The 17,337-nt window shown below is 41.4% G+C and overlaps 1 protein-coding gene across 5 annotated transcripts in view; it reads left to right on the top strand.

Annotated features, from left to right (window-relative positions):
• Positions 1–14,428, top strand: part of POU2F3 (POU class 2 homeobox 3) — an 82,824-nt gene extending 68,396 nt beyond the window's left edge. For 4 of the 5 annotated variants that reach the window (XM_072612944.1, XM_072612940.1, XM_072612942.1 and 1 more), the window contains 7 exons: positions 3,842–4,024; positions 4,821–4,962; positions 6,107–6,243; positions 6,546–6,707; positions 11,579–11,645; positions 12,580–12,709; positions 13,890–14,428. In XM_072612944.1, the coding sequence (XP_072469045.1) occupies positions 3,842–4,024; positions 4,821–4,962; positions 6,107–6,243; positions 6,546–6,707; positions 11,579–11,645; positions 12,580–12,709; positions 13,890–13,929 (861 nt within the window). In that variant the 3' untranslated portion in view covers positions 13,930–14,428. Of the gene's footprint in view, positions 1–3,841; positions 4,025–4,820; positions 4,963–6,106; positions 6,244–6,545; positions 6,708–11,578; positions 11,646–12,579; positions 12,756–13,889 lie in introns of all 5 variants that reach the window. The other variant, XM_072612941.1, reaches the window with a different exon arrangement.
• Positions 14,429–17,337: the final 2,909 nt, after the last annotated feature.

Below are 17,337 nucleotides of genomic sequence, written 5' to 3'. Positions count from 1 at the left end.
CTACCCTTACCCTGTTACCTCATGAGTAGGAAAAAGCAGCCAGAAACATTCTCTTTTCATCAGTTTTCCTCTGTAAAATGAGGGGGTGGGGTAGACTAAGAGCTTTCCAAGGTTCCTTTCAATTCTGTGATCCTACTATCCCAGATAGGAAAACCAGAGCTACATCAATGAGGAAATTGATTACCTAATATCAACAAGCGATCTAGACCCAGAACCCAAACACTTTACTTCCAGGTTGACCTTGTCCCTATTAAGTCACATACCTTCTCAGATTATAATGGCTTAGTATGAGTACTTTCAGGTTTGCAAAACACTTTCCAAATGTTATCTCATTTAATTCTCCCAATAACCTTGGGAGGTAGCTGTTGTTATTAACCCTGTTTTACACATGAGGAAACTGAAGCAAACATGGTTCATGGTCACAGCTAATAGGTGTCTGAGGCAGGACTCAAACTCCTATCATCCTGACTTCAGATTCACTGCTTTGTCCACTGCACCAGCTAGCTGTCCATAATTGAGTCCCATTCATCTGGGAAGAACATCCTGAGCTGGTATCATGCCCATGGAAACTAGGTTTCAATTTCCCAGGCTCTCCAAGCTGGAACCTACTTGGGGACCACCAACTCCACTTTCCACACTTCTATTTGCACTGAGAGATGCTAGAAGCTATGGTGAACTGGAAAGCCACGAGGCCACAAGAAGGAGGAATGTATTAGGGTCCCATTTAAGCTCTGGAACCCTTTCAAGGAGAAAAGAGACTGTCCTAGGCTCGATCTTCCAATGGTGCTGTACAAGGAAGAAGAATCATAGGAACTAGAACTGAGACTTTAGAGATCATTTAGTCCAACCCCTCTCCTTTTACAAGTAGTGAAACTGAAACCCAAAGTGAGTGCTCAGGGTCACATAGGTCTTAACAGAACTAGAATTTAAACAGAAGTCTTCTGATTCCAAATCTAATGATCTTTCCATTAGATCTTGGTGGAGGACCCTGAGATGGATGGGAAAAACAGTTAGAAATAATCTAATAGAGAAAGAGCATAGTGTCCATTCCCTGGGATTCTCATGTACATGGAAAATAAGAGCCCTGTTTCTGACTTTAGACTCCAGGAATCAAGCCAAGTGAGGATTTGAGTAAGACATGAATTCCATGAAGCCTATTCCCCTGATTGAGCCTTAAGGAGCAAAGAGTGCCACCTGGTGGTTAAATAACAGTCGGGAATCTGGTTTCTAACTTTATCCCTGCCCTTTTCTTCTCACCTTAAGTAGAATCCTAGAATCAGAAAATGCTAGAGCTACAAGGGGTCTTAGTTAACCCCTACAAGTCATCAAATAAAATTCATGAGAACTTTGACAAGCCATCTTGTCCATCCTATATCTTCGAGTAGGCATTTATCTAAATCAGCCCAGATAGGTACCAATCCATTCCATTTCAAAGAATTTACAATGAAGAAATAATAGGACTTGAGTCCCACATTCAGAAGTACTGAAGCCTGGAACTTTTATGAGGATAACTGAGTATTAAGCATAATGATAGCTCTCTAGCTGACTTACTTCCTTCTGTCATCAGCATCAATTAATACTTATGGGATGCCTTCAGTCTACTTTTCAAAGTTGTAAAGGTTCTTAGAGATCACCTAGCTCAGCTCTCTCACTTTACATATGGAAACTGAGGCACAGAGTAGGAAAATTAGTTGGCCAATGTCCTGTAGATTCTAAATGGCAGAGTCAGGATTCTAACTCCAAATCAATTGCCCTTTTGACTAAATCACAAAGACTCTTTTAAAGAGTCATCGCTTACCTCAGCATCAAAGGGAAGGGACTTGAACCAAATAACTCACTTTTTTAGGAATCCATAGATTTCCACCCTAGAATCCTGAACCAATGAGTTTTGCATCATTTTGGGAGTGATGAACACTTTGCTGAACCAATATTACAAAACCCCTCCTTACCCCCAACATTGGTATCATGTAAAGTATAAGGTACATTTTAATGTAATGATATTATGGGGGATTTAGGTAAAAGAGTAGATGAGCACTGGGCCTGAAATCAGGAAGTCCTGAGTTCAAACTGAGCTTCAGACACTTACTAGCTGTCTGACCCTGTCCAAGTCACTTAATTTCTATTTGCCTGCTTCTTCATCTGTAATTTTGGGATAATATTAGTACTTACCTCTCAGGGTTGTTGTAAGGATCAAATAAGATAATAATGGCGCAGAGCCTGGTACGTAGTAAATGCTATATAAATGTTAGTTGTGATGATGATGATGAACCTACTAACATTTTTCTGATAAATCAAAGTGTACAAGACACTTTATATATATATCACCATATCATTTAACAAAAAACCTAAAATATAGGTATTTGAGGTATTATCCACATTTTATAGATGAGTAAGCTGAGGCTCAGAAACATTAAATGACTTTCCCAGTATCACACTGGGAGTTAGGATCTGAGACAGGATTTGAACTCATATTTCACTTAATTCAAGTCCAGACTTCTAGCCACCCTCTGTGCTAATATTAGGTTAAATCAAGGGGGAAAATGATATCATATGTGCAATGGATGATATGATGGTACAAAGACAAAACAGTATCCTCTGTTACCAATAAAATCAACTCTACCTTGAAAGGATGATGGTGGTTTGGGAAGTAAAAAAAGTAGTCATTATGGTTTGAAAATGTCTGCACTGAAGCCTGGAACTCCTAATAGGATAATTGAGTATTAAACCTAATGATACCTCTTTAGCTGGCTTACCTCCCTCTGTCAGCATTAATTAATACTTACTGGACATCTTCAGTCTGCCCTGAAGAAACAGATAAAGCAAGGCCTAAGTTCAAATGTGACCTCAGACACTAGTTGTGTGACCCTGGGCAAATTACTTAACTTCTGGTTGCCTAAAGTTCCTCATCTGTAAAATGGGTTATAATAAGAGCACCCACCTCCCAGGATTGTCAGGAGGATCAAATGAGATAAAATTTGGAAAGTACTTGGCAAACCTTAAATCCCTATGTAAATGCTTAGCTATTACTTAGCAGCTAAGTGATGCAGTAGATAGAGTGCTGGATCTGGAATCAGAAAGACCTGCCTCCAATGTTTTCTATGTGTTTACTTGGACAGGTCACTTAAGAGTGGTCTGCCTCAGTTTCCTCAGCTATGAAATGGGGATTATAATAGCACTTACTTCCCAGGGTTGTTGTGAGGGGCAAAGGAGATAGTATTTGTAAAGAGCTTTGTAAACCTTAAAAAACACTTTGTAAATGCTAGCTATCATAATTATTATTACCTTCTGAGGTGTTGGTCTGTAGGGTTGGGGTTTGGGGACCCCAGTGATCTGTCTATGATAACATACTGCTTCTTAGAGAAGTTCACATTCCTTTTCTCCTCCCCTGAAAATTGTTGACTGTGAACTCCTGGAGATTAGGGGGGTGTCTTTTGCCTCTTTTTGAAAGTCGATCCTTAGCATAGTAGCTGGCACATGGTAGGTGCTTAATAGATCTTTATTGATCAATTAATTATTGATAAAAACTGGAGTTGAAGTTGCAACCAAGGTGAAGCAGCACAGTAAAATGAGAAAAATACTGAATTTGGAGTTTGATTTGGATCTCAGCTCTTCTAGTTATTATCCAGGAGACTTTGGGCAGATGGCTTAGCCTCCCTGTGCCTCAGTTTCCTGATCTGTAAAGTGAGAGGACTGAGGGCTCTCTTCTAGTTCTAAATCCCACACTATTGCCCCTGAAAAACAAGTAGGCCAACATACTCCTTCAGGACCTGTTATAGACAAAATACTTCCTGGAATTCAGAGTACTTGTGGGTTTGGGTTCATTTTTTTTTTTACCCAACAGGCAGTTGGTCGCCCTGGGCTGCCAGGGTCATCTTTAGACTCCCATCTGGATGTGTCACAACATATTCAAGTCTCCAAACATTTGCCCAATTCTGGAGGGCCAGATGAACCCAGTGACCTGGAGGAATTAGAAAAGTTTGCCAAGACCTTCAAGCAGAGACGCATCAAGCTCGGCTTCACTCAGGTTGGGATTTGGGGCAGGGAGAAGAAGAGGGAATTTTGAAAAAGGAAAGGAAAAAAACCTGTTCTTATTAGTAGGGAAGTATGATAAGACTAATGCAAAATAAAGCAGAAATTTTGTCAAGTCCCTATGGGAGAAAAAGATTTTTAGATATATAAAAGCAATGTCAGGTTTGCTGTGAGCTCATTCTCAGAACTGTGTGCTCTGAAATTCAGAACACAATGGCCACTTATAGGGACAATGAGGACATGCATAGATTACCTCTCCTCTCGAAGACATTTTAGTGGGGGTGGCTGGCATCAGGACTGTTTGGGGAAGCATCATCATTGGTTATGCCTTTGTCCTATTTAAGGTCTAAGACTTTTTTCCCTTCTTCATCCGTTTTGCTATGTGAAGAAGTCATACTTACTCCTCTTCCTAGGTGTCCTCTATCCCATGTATATCTCCCACTATGCTTCCCCAAAGGAAAAGCTACTGACTCAAGGTTTGACAAAAGGAAAACAAGTAAATGCTGTGTTAAAAAGGAAAAAACCAGTCTTCCAATGTATAGAGGTGACTGATCCAGGCAGTAGTTTCATGTGGGCATTGGTCCTAGATCAGATGGGGACAGGTCAACTTAGAATGAAGGAAGATTAACTAATCTTCTGGCTTGTAAAGAAACTTATGATATGGGTGATGAGGATGGAATCGTGGGTGACTTGTAAAGAAATAGGGCAGCTAGTGGGTACTAAGAGAAGTGAGGGATGAGGAGGAGGATGGTGATCTCTTTTATAGTTCTCCATTTTGTTCCAACGGGCAGGGTGATGTAGGGCTGGCCATGGGGAAGCTGTATGGCAATGACTTCAGCCAGACCACGATCTCCCGATTTGAGGCCCTCAATCTGAGCTTCAAGAACATGTGCAAACTCAAGCCACTCCTGGAAAAGTGGCTCAATGATGCAGGTGGGTGGTACGAATGGCATGCATGGGAATTTCAGAGGCCCAAAGAGGGTGCCACCCAGCCCTTGATACCCTGATAAATATGGTTACTCGAGTCTGTCAGCTTTGACTATACCCTGGGAAGTTTTTGGTGAGGCATTTGGGAGAGTGAGGAGGTAATGTTAGTGTTGTCATCTTGCAAAACAACTACCAAAGTGTCATCCTTCTTAGCTTGAAATGCTAGTTTGCATTTTACTTTTAGTTAAACTTCCAGGTATGTTAAAATAATTGGTTTAACCTACTACAAGCATACTCATATGTATGTATGTTTGCACACATGTGCACACATATACTTTCCCTTGCTTTTTGAATCATCACTGCACCATGAGCTACAAATCTGAGATCCATTGCTGGTAGGAAGCAGGACTAGCCTTGGCCCAACCCAACTGGGAAAAATCTGAATCTGACAGGTTCTTCCTGAGCATGTCCTTTCCTCCCTGATCAACAGCCCTGGCAATGGTAATGATGCTGCATGTTCACACAGGACCTATTCAGTGGTGTCTGACCTTACATCAGTTCAATTCAATTAACATTTATTAAGCACTTTCTACTGTGCAAAGTTGGAGGAACAAGGACAAAAATGGAACAGCCTCTGCCTTCAAAGACTCATGGGGGTAGGGTGAGCATCATGTGCTAAAATAAACAAAATGCAAAGAAAATTGAGAGAGAGAGTGCTAACCAGACGAATCAGAGAAGGATTCACTTAGGCGGTAATGCCTTAGATGTGCCTTGACAAAAACCAAGGATTCTGAGAAATGGAGGAGACAGTACATTTCAAATATGGATGCTAGTTTGTGTGTAGGCATAGGGATGAGAGATGGAGTATCAAGAAAAGGGAACAGTTACAAGCCCTGTTTGGCTGGAATATAAAATTTGAGAGTGAGGGAGGGGGGAGCAGTATGAGCTAAGACAGGAAAGGTGGGTAGAAATGGTGGAGGGCTTTAAATGCCAGTTTGGGGAATTTGCATTTTATGCTAGAGGCAATGGAGAGCCATGGAAAGTTTTTGAACCAATGAGTAACATGATAAGACTGATGGGGTTGGGACCTGTACTGAACCCTTCTTTCCTTTATGGAGCTTTTCTTGTGCTTCCTTCACATTCCCTACAGAATCCTCTCCTTCAGACTCCACAGTGAGCACCCCCAGCTCTTATCCCTCCCTCAGTGAGGTTTTTGGTCGGAAAAGGAAGAAGAGGACCAGCATTGAGACTAATATCCGTCTGACTCTGGAGAAGAGATTTCAGGATGTAAGTTTACTTCTCATTTAGGTTGGGACCACCTTGACCGAACCATCCCCAGAATATCAGTCCATTTAGAAAGGGTATTTAGTGGTTCACTCCTCCTCTGACCTAGAAAAATGCAGAGAATATAAATTCAGTCTCCCTCCTAAGGCCACCAGTCAAATATCTGATTGCCACACCATCTCCCCTCCTCCCACCCCCATGGAAGTTCTAGGCTCCCCACTTCAGCATTGAATGGGAGGTAATTGTTCCCCCAACCCTGACCCTCCACTTATACTACCTCTTCCTGGCTTTCCTCTCCCTTGTAGAATCCCAAACCCAGCTCTGAGGAGATCTCCTTAATTGCTGAGCAACTTTCCATGGAGAAGGAGGTGGTTCGGGTCTGGTTCTGCAATCGGCGCCAGAAAGAAAAGAGAATCAACTGCCCCATGGCCACTCCCATGAAGTCACCCATCTACAGCTCGAGGCTGGTACGAGGCACCAAACCCAGCAGCTGTCAGAAGTCTGAGGGAAATGATACCTGCAGGGTAACAGGGTGGGATTCAGGGACTGATGGATTGAGGATTGCAAGGATTGATGAGGATTCAGGGACTGATGAAGTGTAGCCTCCTCTGAGGGGAAACACAGCAGCCTGAAGCTCAGAGCCTGAGAATCTGTTGAAGAGCTGCTGATTGTTCATGACCCTGCCAAGAACAATCCACCTTATCCTATCTGCTCTTTGTTTTCTTTCTTTTCTCCCCGTTCATCTCCCTAGGGCTGATGGAAATTCATTCATTTCCACAGACATCATGTGCTATGCACAGGACTTCTAATGGGGCTGAAAATACAGACGTAAACATGAGAGATAGTCATTGTCTTCTATGAGCTTGCATTTGACTGTGGATTTACAACATGTACATAGGAAATCAAAGGTGATCCAAGGAAAAAGAAAGCCCTCACAATTGGTTGGATCAAGGAAAGTGTTGTTTGGGAAGTGATTCCTGAACTAAGCCTTTAAGGAGGATAAGTATAGTAAATGATAGTGATAAGAAAGAAAGATATTACGTGTATGATGGATGATTTGTGAAAATGCATGGAGACTGAAGATGGAATGTCAAGTTTGGGGTACCATTTGGCTGGAAAAATAAGTAGAATATGGACTGTCTGAAAAGGTAGGATGGCAGTACATTGTGCTGAGCTTTAAATATTAGGTTAAGCAGTTGGTATTTTATCCTAGAGATAGTAGAGAGCCACTAAGGATTTTTGAGAGAGTGACAAGATCAGAACACTGCCCTAAGAAAAGTGTTTTGTTAGCTGTGCAGAGGAGAAATTAGAGAAACCAGAAACAGTAATCTGGGGGACCAATTAAGAAGCTAATGTGATAGTGAGGCATGATTAGGGTCCAAATGAAGGTAGGGATCATATGAATGGGGAGAAGGATACAGACAGACAAAAGAGATATTGTGCAGGTGAAATCTTAAGGATTTGTTGTCCAGTTGGATTTAGGTAGTGAGGGAAAGAAAGAATCAAGGATAAACCATAGGTTATAACCTTGAATGTCTAGGATGATGAGACCCTTACTATAAAGAGGGAGATGTCAATTAGGCATGGGTTGAATGAGGAAGCTTACAAGTTACATTATGGACATGTTGAGTTAGAGGTAGAGATATTCAGCAAATAATGTGGTTGGCCTGTCATTTAGGAGACAAGCTAGGGCTGGATATAGATTTAAGAGTCATTTGCATAGTAATAGCCATTCAATTAATTAGAGATGATGAGATCACTGAAAGAGACCATTAAGTCAACCCATATCTGGTCCAGTTTCCTTCTTGCTCTTCTTGGCAGAGATAACTCACTGATCTACCTTGCACTTGGCACAAGATTTGTCCCTTCTGTGGTCACTACCATTGCCTGGGCTATTATTCTTGTAAACTCTCAGGGTCTTTCTCTTCCAGATTGATTCTCTTGTGAAGATGACTGAGGCTTTCTTTCCCCTCCACTCTTAACTAGCCTTTACTTCCTGAGTGGGTGTTGCCTCAGACAAACAGACCTGGAAAAGATGTTAACTTAAAAAGGCCAAGGTCTCCCACTGCAGCCAGGGCCATTGCCACTTGTTCTGACTTATGTTTTGCCTCTGAACTTCAAAGACTCTGGAGGAGAGAGTGAGGCTGATGGCTTTGCACAGCTCTGCCTCACTTAAATCCAATTCACTTGCAAGTCATGGCATCACCCTTCTGATGTCATTGATTCTCTTAGAGTACAAAGGACAAATAGCAAGTCCTGTCATAAGGGTGGCAATAACCTACTTTTTCATCTTTTGTGGGAGAGGAAAGAGAGAAATGAAAGAAGAGAAAGGGGAAGTAAAATTGTCTTGCTTTTGACTCCCCTAAATTTTGTGCCCTCTGGGAAGCAGCGTAAGGACTCACAGGGAGGGTGGGAGGTCTTCTCTTAGTTGGGTCTCTGTTTAGAGCTGCTATACCACTTTCCATGTCTTTGACCTTGTCTCTGTGGTTTGGCTGTACTTTAGAAGCAACTGACTTCTAAGTGGCCAGTCTAGGGGTCCCTGCCTGGGGATCAGGGTCAGACTTTGCTTAGAGCAAATGCCAGGCAGGTTCTAGTTCTGTTTGTCTCCCAGCACATGACATTATTGGGTTTGACTGCCAGAAGGCGATAGGAGCAGAAAAGGGAGAAGGCAATCTAATTTCCCTTCACCCTTCTCAGTGTTTGACAATGTCACTGCTACTTGACCAAGATAACCAATCCTGGTTTCTTGGAGGAAAGGGTCCCATTTTGCCTTTTCCTTTGTCTTCATGCCAGACCTGATTTTTCTGTGCTTTGCAGGGAATGAGACACTTTGCTCTAAGTGGGTTGCTCTTGTGACAGAGGCAGAGAGAGATGAGGGAATGGCAGAATCACAGAATGTCTGAGCCAGAAAAATCCAACATTCTCACTTTAGAGAGGAAGAAACTGGGCTCTAGAGATGGGACATGATTTACCCAAGGTCACACAATCTTTTAGGGGCAGAGCTGGGATTTGACAAAGGAGATAAGAGGAATTAGAGGTGCTCAGGATGAAAAGTCTGGAAGCATCTGGCAGAAGTTCTTAGGAGGTCACAAGGGAGCCACTGGGAGCTTCTCCCCCTACCCTGGCCCAACTCCCATGTCTGTGCATTCTCAGCCTACTGATGAGCCTTATAATAAAAGAAAAAGGGAACAACCACAGTTGGAACTGGGTCTAATAAATTAGAGAACAAGAGCACACTGCATCCTGACAAAATGGAAGATTTGAATTATGGATCCTAGAATGTCAGGGAAGGGGGAAATCATAGTAGACCCTTCAAAGATCTGTAGACTGAATCAATCAATATTATTATCCCAATGATAGAGATAGAGACTAGACTTTTGATTTAATTAATATAGGGAACTCTCAAGTGAAAAAGTTCCCTCTACCAATGCAGATTGCCACTTCTGTGCTATTTGTAGTCTGAAAGAATTGCCTAGAATACTAAGAAGTTAAGTGACTTGCCAAGAGTTGCACACTCAGCCTCAGCTGCAGGCAGAATTTGAACCCAGGACTTCTTGGTATCTAGACTAGCTGTCTCTCCACTACACCACACTGACTCTTAACAATAACAATAATAGGGGCAGCCAGGAGGTACAGTGGACAGAGCACCAACCCTGGCGTTAAGAGGACCTGAATTCAAATGTGACCTCAGACACTTACTAGTTGTGTGATCCTAAGCAAGTCACTTAATCCATTGTCTCCAAAAACCAAACCAAAAACAATAGCAAAAATAATAATAATAATAATAAATAACATTTATTTGGCACTTTACATATGTCATCTTGTTTAACCCTTATGCCTTTCCTCTAAGGTAGTTGCTATTGTTAACTTCATTTTACAGATAAGGAATCTGAGAGAGGTTAATTGATTTGCCCTCAGACATGCAGGTACATGAGGCAGAATTTGGACTTCCTGATTCCAAAGTCAAAATATTGTCCACTATCCCATCTAGGCAACTAGGAACCCATCTAGCAGACTACAAGAAGGAAAAAGGGAAGGGAAGGAATCTTACATAGGATTCAGCTCAGATTAAAGACAAACTTTGAAGCAACTTATGATATCTGACAATGGAATGGAGCTGCCTTGTGGGGAAGGGCAGCTAAGTGGCATAGTGGAGAGAATGCCAGGCCTGAAGCCCTCAGATACTTCCTAGCCATGTGACCCTGGGCAAGTCACTTAATCCTATTTGTCTCAGTTTCCTCATCTATAAAATGAGCAGGAGAAGGAAATGGCAAACCATGCCAGAATCTTTGCCAAGAAAATCCCAATGGGGTCACGAATGATGGGACAATAACAAGATAAGATAGGGGTCATTATTATCTGCATTTTATAGAAGGGGGCTAATAAAAATAAAAATAATATTTATTTTTAACATTTTCATAATAAGCCTGTGAGATCATTACTACAACTTTCCCAATTTACAAATGACAGAGCTAAGGCAGATAAAAATTAAATGACTTTCACAGGGTGACATAACCAGTATGTCTGAAAAAGGATTTGAACCCAGGTTCCTGATTCCAATTCCAGTCCTTTATCCTCAAAGCAAGAAAAAAAAAAATCTTGCGTTGAGTAGAAGGCAGAAGTCAAATACTGATGAGCCTTTTAATTCTTCGAGTCTGTGGTTAAAGAGCTGTGGATTTTTATTTTAATCTCAGCTCTGCTACCTACTTTATTTTTTTATTTTTTTGGAGGCAGTTAGAGTTCAGTGACTTGCCCAGGGTCACAGAGCCGGTAAATGTCTGAGTCTGGATTTGAATTCAAGTTTTCTTATTCCAGGGCTGCTGCCCTAAGCTCAGCTACTTATTGCCTGATTTCTAAAGTTCCTTCCAGCTCCAACAAGTATGTATCTATGCTTCTTTGAAGTCTTCAGGGCAGTTTGGAGATGGTCAGTGTTTTGAGTTCAAGTCTTCCAAGTGTTTCCCCTAGAAGCTGGGTGTTGTTTCTTCTGCCCTCTCTTTGGTTCTGCCTCTTTTGGCTCATCTTATTTCCAGGAAAGAGCTACACTGGATTGAGGCAGCCAGCCTTCTCTCCCTTCGTTGGCACCAGAGGCACTGTAGAACTGCATTCAGGACACTTGAGTAGTGTGTATGTGGAGCAAAGGTCCTCAATAGCCCTAATTTGTGGGAATGGGTGGACACATGGGCTGTGTGCTCATACATGTTCAGTAGGGAAGACTTTCCTGGGAGAGCAATAACAAATTGTGTGAAAGGGACCACAAACTGGTCCCACTCTGTGGCTGAGTGCCCAAGGATATATCTGGGAAGGAGTTAGAATATGACAAAACTCTGTTGCTTTTCAGGTTTCTACTACAGGGTCCCTTGGCCCCCTCTCTGTCACTCCTGTTCACAGCACCATGCCCGGAGCAGGTAAGTTTTATAAGGATGCTTCAAAAGAGATTGAGGAATCCTGAGAATCATAGAATCTGAACTGAAAAGGGATATTAGAAATCATCTGACTGCAATGTTGCTACATATGATGGTAGAAAAAGAACAGAATTTTGAGTTAGTAGGTCCCGAGTTCAAAATCTGACTCTGTTAACTATTAGTTGTGGAATTTTAGATAAACAATCTAACCTCTCTGGGCCTTGATTCATCATCTGCAAAATGACGTGTTTGGATTAGATTCCATCTCAGTTCTAAAACTATGATCTAGGCCAACTCTTATCTTATAAATGAGCAAAGTTAGGCCTAGAGGGGTGAAGGGACAAGTCCCAGTCACACTGTAGCAAATAGCAAGAGTCAGCACTATAGCTAAACCAGTGCTTGCTCCATAACATCCTGCCTCTTTTTATTTTTGTCTTTGGGGATGGGAAAACTGGACAAGTTAGCTGGCTTAAAGACCCTAAAAGAGACCCCTATAGTCTGGCCTCCCCTTCTTGCAGATTCTTCTCTTTCCCTTTCTCTCATAGCCTGCTAGTCCTTAAGCAAAAGGTCCCTTTTCATCTCTTTGGCTAGTGGGAGTGGAGGGGCTAATGCAGTACATGCCCAGCCCTAGGTGTGTCTTCCTGGAGTAGGCTGATTTGAGCACCCATCTTTGCCAAGTCTTGGGCTTGCAGAACTAGCTCTTCCACTCTCCAAGCCCTAGGATGCAAAGAGCACCATGTTCAGGGCTGTTCAGGATGGTGTTGTTATAAATGTGCTGGGAGCTGGGGGGTTGGAAGAAAGGTTACGAACACACCAGCTGTCACTGAGTGAGATCCCTTCTGGGATAGGCAAGTGGAGAAGTGAATTGATGGGAGGAGAGAGAGGTTCCTAGGATCTACAGGAAGGACTTCACCTTTGTTTTTGCCTTTCTTTGTAGTAGCGTCATCCTGTTCCCCTGGGAACAACAGCAGACCTTCATCTCCTGGCTCAGGACTCCATGCTGGCAGCCCTACTGTATCTCAGACTCACTCAAAAGCTTCAGTGAATTCCAGTTTTAACACTTCTGGGTAAGGTGGAAGATTCCCAGCATGCCCCACAGCAGACCAAGGAAGGGTGAGATGCTGGGGTCAATGCCATGAGAAATAGTTTAAACCATAAGTGTTGGAAATAAAATAGATGAGGGAAGTAGCCAAAGTACAGGATTGAAGAGTCATTTTCTGAGGCTTATCCTGTGGAGGGTGGGAATTCAAGGGGAAGTCGCAGTCACTGTTTCTGGCTAGTAGCTGAAGTCAACAAATTCGCCAACATTTTCCTCTGTTCCGTGATGGAAATTTCCAAACACTCCCATTAGAAAGGATTAGGTCATGTGCTGGGCTCTGCAAGTGTGCTGCTCATTTCAAGCCAAACTCTGGATTCTCCAAGCTGTTCTGAAATGGGCCCACTGTTTAGACACAAAGAAAACACTGAGTTTGGAGCTGGACAGTGCCAGACTCTCCCTTTCCTCTTTCTACCCCTCTAAACTTCAACTTCCCCTCTCCCAGCATATACACCAGAGGAGAGAGGCTTTTCAGCAAAGAATCATGGACTTCTTTGCTCATAAACCAAAGGATCAGCTTAAAAACATAATTCCCAAACTGGGAGGTTTTGTCCAACTTCAAAGACCTGTGACAATCTTAAGATCAAGAGCTGCTGGGGACCTAAACTTGTCCAGATGATTTTGTCTGATATAGATCAGCAAAGCACCTAGTGAAGTCTGGGAAAAGGCAAGGCCACCCTCCTAACTGACCATAAGGCATCAAGAGCAGGAAGGGACTCTTAGAGGTCATCTCATCCAAAATCTTGTTTTACAGAGAAGGAAACTGAGGTCCAGACAGGGGAATCAAGCTTATCCAAAGTGGCAGAGCCAAGATTTAAATTCAGTTCCTCTCATTCCAAATCCAATGCTATTTCTACTATAGTATATTACAGGCAAGCATTTGTTTGCATGATAGTTATAGATTATAGGTTTCACCTATCTAAATATATATATATGTATACACATATATACACACATATATGTATATATGCATGCCTGCACAATGCATATACAGGTATGTATATGCACATGTAGTACTATATGTATATCTACAGAAATATGTATCACCAATATAGATATAAATATACATATATATGCATATACTTATAATTATCTGTATTGATTTCTAACATGGTTTTTAATTTCTCTGTCGATTTCTTTCTGTCCTCTAGATCTTGGTACCGATGGAATCACCCCACCTACCTCCACTGAAACCAGAGAATCTCTGCCACTGTATCTGACCTTGTTTGCCTTGTTGCATCGAAGAAAGTGACTCTCTTGCCTTTGGGTTATGGACTAACTTCTCTAAGAAGAGGAGAGGAGACTCCACTATCAACCAGCTCAAATTCTGGCCTTCTTCAGCAGCAAGAGGCTCAAGAGATTCAAACTGTGATTGCACCATGTGTTGACTCTTAATGCTCTTGAAATATAAATCCCCCTCTTTCTCTAGGAGTTTGCCAACCTCACCTTCCCTGCCTGGGACCTTCTCTTATAGTTCCGAACACCTGAGATGACTTCTCATGCCTAGGGTCTTTCAGAGGAAGGAGGCCTTGGTCATTCCTTCAAAGCTCAAAGGAGGGTTTCCCATAAGAACAGTCTACCTAGCATACCACACCACAGTTACTGATGGGGCTGTATTAATATAAACTATAAACTGAGCCGTGGTCACCAAATTCATTTCAATAGAGAATTGTATCAAAATTTGAACCTGGTGCTGTCTACAAAAGCCCCTCTGCTTCATTCTTTTATCTGTTCAACAAGTTTTTAGGTCTGTATACTCTTTTCCTTTTTCTTTCTTTTATAGACATCCAAATCACCCTATATGCGCGTGCCTCCCCATCGCTACCCACCATCCTCCTGTTTGCAAAAAGACTGACCTATCCTTAGTGCCCTCAAAAGCAATCTCTTTCTCTTGTCCAGACTCTGAGAATGTTATTTCTCTGTACATTCTTTACTTTCCTCCTTCCCTGCTCTTCTAGGCTTCCTTTGCTGTGGAATGGTAGGATTAAACACGCACACATATATAAGTAATAATGGCAACCACATACTTGAAAATAGCCCCCTGCTCCCCGCCTCCTTTTTTTCCTCCCAGTATGCTCTTTCCTTAATATGGAGCTTTCAACGTATGTAACTCAGGTGCAGATTTTGAAGATGTGTAATATTTTATCTTATTTTTTTTAAAAAGAAAAATACCAAAGTATGAAATACTCTGGTAGCTTTTAGAGTTCCTAAGACATAGTGTAGAAAGGAGCTCTGAGATCAGGAAACTGAGGCCTAGGAAAGTGATGACTTAAAGTTCACACAAGTGGTGGTCCGTAGCAAACAGATTTTGAACCCAGAACTTCTGACCTTAGATTAGTTCTCTTGCCATTGCTATACCATGTTGCCTTATAACCCAACTGGAATGGGCATCTTAGTTGGACTTCTTAGTGAAGAAGGTAGTGAGGTGGGGTCAGGAATGATTCCTAGGTTGTCTTCACTACTCAACTGCTGAGTATTGACTTAATCTGAAGCCATTTCAGCATACTAAGGTCAAGACATCAGTGTGCTGTGAAGCAAGTTTGAAAGATGTACTGCTTTGTGAGTTATCCTTCACTGGAGGCTTTGAACCTGTACTGTAACTTACTACAAAGTAAATACGTATTTGCCAAGGGGAATGGGGCACGTGTATAGAAATTTAATGTGCGTATATGATATGGGTATATATTCATATATACATATATATATGTATGTGTGTGTATACATACATATATGTACTATAAATCTATGTACTTACACATACCCACACACACAGAGATACAGTGTCCCAGAAGTTTTAGTGCATTTTTAAGTTATCATATCTTTTTTAAAGCCCTCACTAAGACTTTTGGGACACCCCATATGTGAATCCCAGAAATTTCAGAGTTGTAAGGGAACTAAGAGGTTATCTAGTCCAACCTATCTATGAACAAGAAGCCTCTATAGAATATATTCAATAATTGATCTCCACCCTTTGCTGGAAGATCTCTAATAAGGGAGGAACCCACTGGCTCCCAAGGTAGGCCATTCCACTTTTGGAAAGTTGTAATTGTTAGGAAGTTTTTGCTTACATCAATCTGAAATCTGCCTCCCCTTCGCAACTTTCATTCCATGTTGCTAATTTGGCTTGCCAGGGCCAATTAGAATAAATCTAAATCCTTTTCCAAGTGACAACCCTTCAACAATCTGAAGACACAGCCAATACATCAATTCTAAGGCTTTTCTTCTTCAGGCTAAACAACCCCAGTTCTTTCAACCAATACACACAGGGCAGGATCTTAAGGACCACTCTAACTCTGGATGCTTTCCTCTACATGCTTTCCAGCTGATCAAAATGACACTAAAATATGACACCTAGAACTGAACACAATACCCTAGATATGACCTATCAAGGGCAGAGGATGGTGGGACTATCTCCTTCTTATTCCTGGACACTACAAGGAGAGTATCTCTGAAGGTCAAGACTGCATTAGCTTTCTTGGCTGCCTTATGTCACTATTGAATTATTAAGTTTGTAATTCTGTAACACCCCCACTCCTCCAATTTTATTTCATATGAACTACTGTCTACCCACACTTCCCACACTTTCTATTTAGGAAGCTGACTTTTTTTTTTTTAAAGAAAAAACTCAAGTATAAGAATTTATATTTATCCCAATTAAATTCAATATTATTAGATTTGGCTCAACTTTATGCTTGGAGTCCTGTCACCCAATATATTAGGTATCTCTTCTAGCTATAACTCCTATCCATCCTCATCAGATTTGATGAGCCTGTTATCTAGTCGTTCAGCCAAGTCATCAGTAAAAACTTTAAACAGAACAGAAACAAGATGAGATTCCTGGGGCTCAAACTGGACATTTTATCAAAGAATGATATTAAACCATTCATGATTATTCCTTGGGTCTAGCTATTCAACCATTTCCAAATCCTAACTGTACTCCTATCTTGCCTATATTTCTTCATATTGTTCATGAGAACAGGGTTAAAGATGTTGTCAAATGCTTTGCTAAAACCTAGATAAACCATATCTATGGAATCTACCAGTCAAATAATCTGTCAAAAAAAGAAAATGAGGTTAAGCTAGCATGATCTGTTCTTAATGAAGCCATGGTGGTGCTTCATGATCACTGCTTCTGCTTTTAGTTGTTCATTAACCATCCCTTTAATAATATATTATAGAATTGTTCCAGGTATCAAAAGTGCTCAGTAATTTATAGTTTGCAAACTCCATTTTCTACCTTTTTTGGGAGGAGAGAGAGGAATTGAGAAATTTACCCTTCTCTAGTCCCATGGTACCTCTCTATTATCCATGATCTTTCAAAGATCACTGACTGTGGCTCAGTAATTAATTCAATCCTCTAGTTTCCTCAGAATGGTACAGAGTTGGGGTATGATAGTGTGGGGGGGAAAGAATAGATTTATATTACCAATTGTTTTTATTTAGCCCATTATAAAATTACATAGTTAATGTCCCTAAGGCCTGTAGTGACCAAAAGGTAAAAAAGGAAGTTCAGAAATGTGAGGGGATGATGCTGGAAACCAACCTTATGTTAAATATTTGTTCAGAGAATATGCTAAGTGGGCAGTCTACATCTAGATA

Source organism: Notamacropus eugenii, chromosome 5 (genome assembly GCF_028372415.1).
Source record: "Notamacropus eugenii isolate mMacEug1 chromosome 5, mMacEug1.pri_v2, whole genome shotgun sequence".
NCBI classification, from domain to species: Eukaryota; Metazoa; Chordata; class Mammalia; order Diprotodontia; family Macropodidae; genus Notamacropus; species Notamacropus eugenii.
This window is presented reverse-complemented; position numbering and strand designations above follow the sequence as displayed.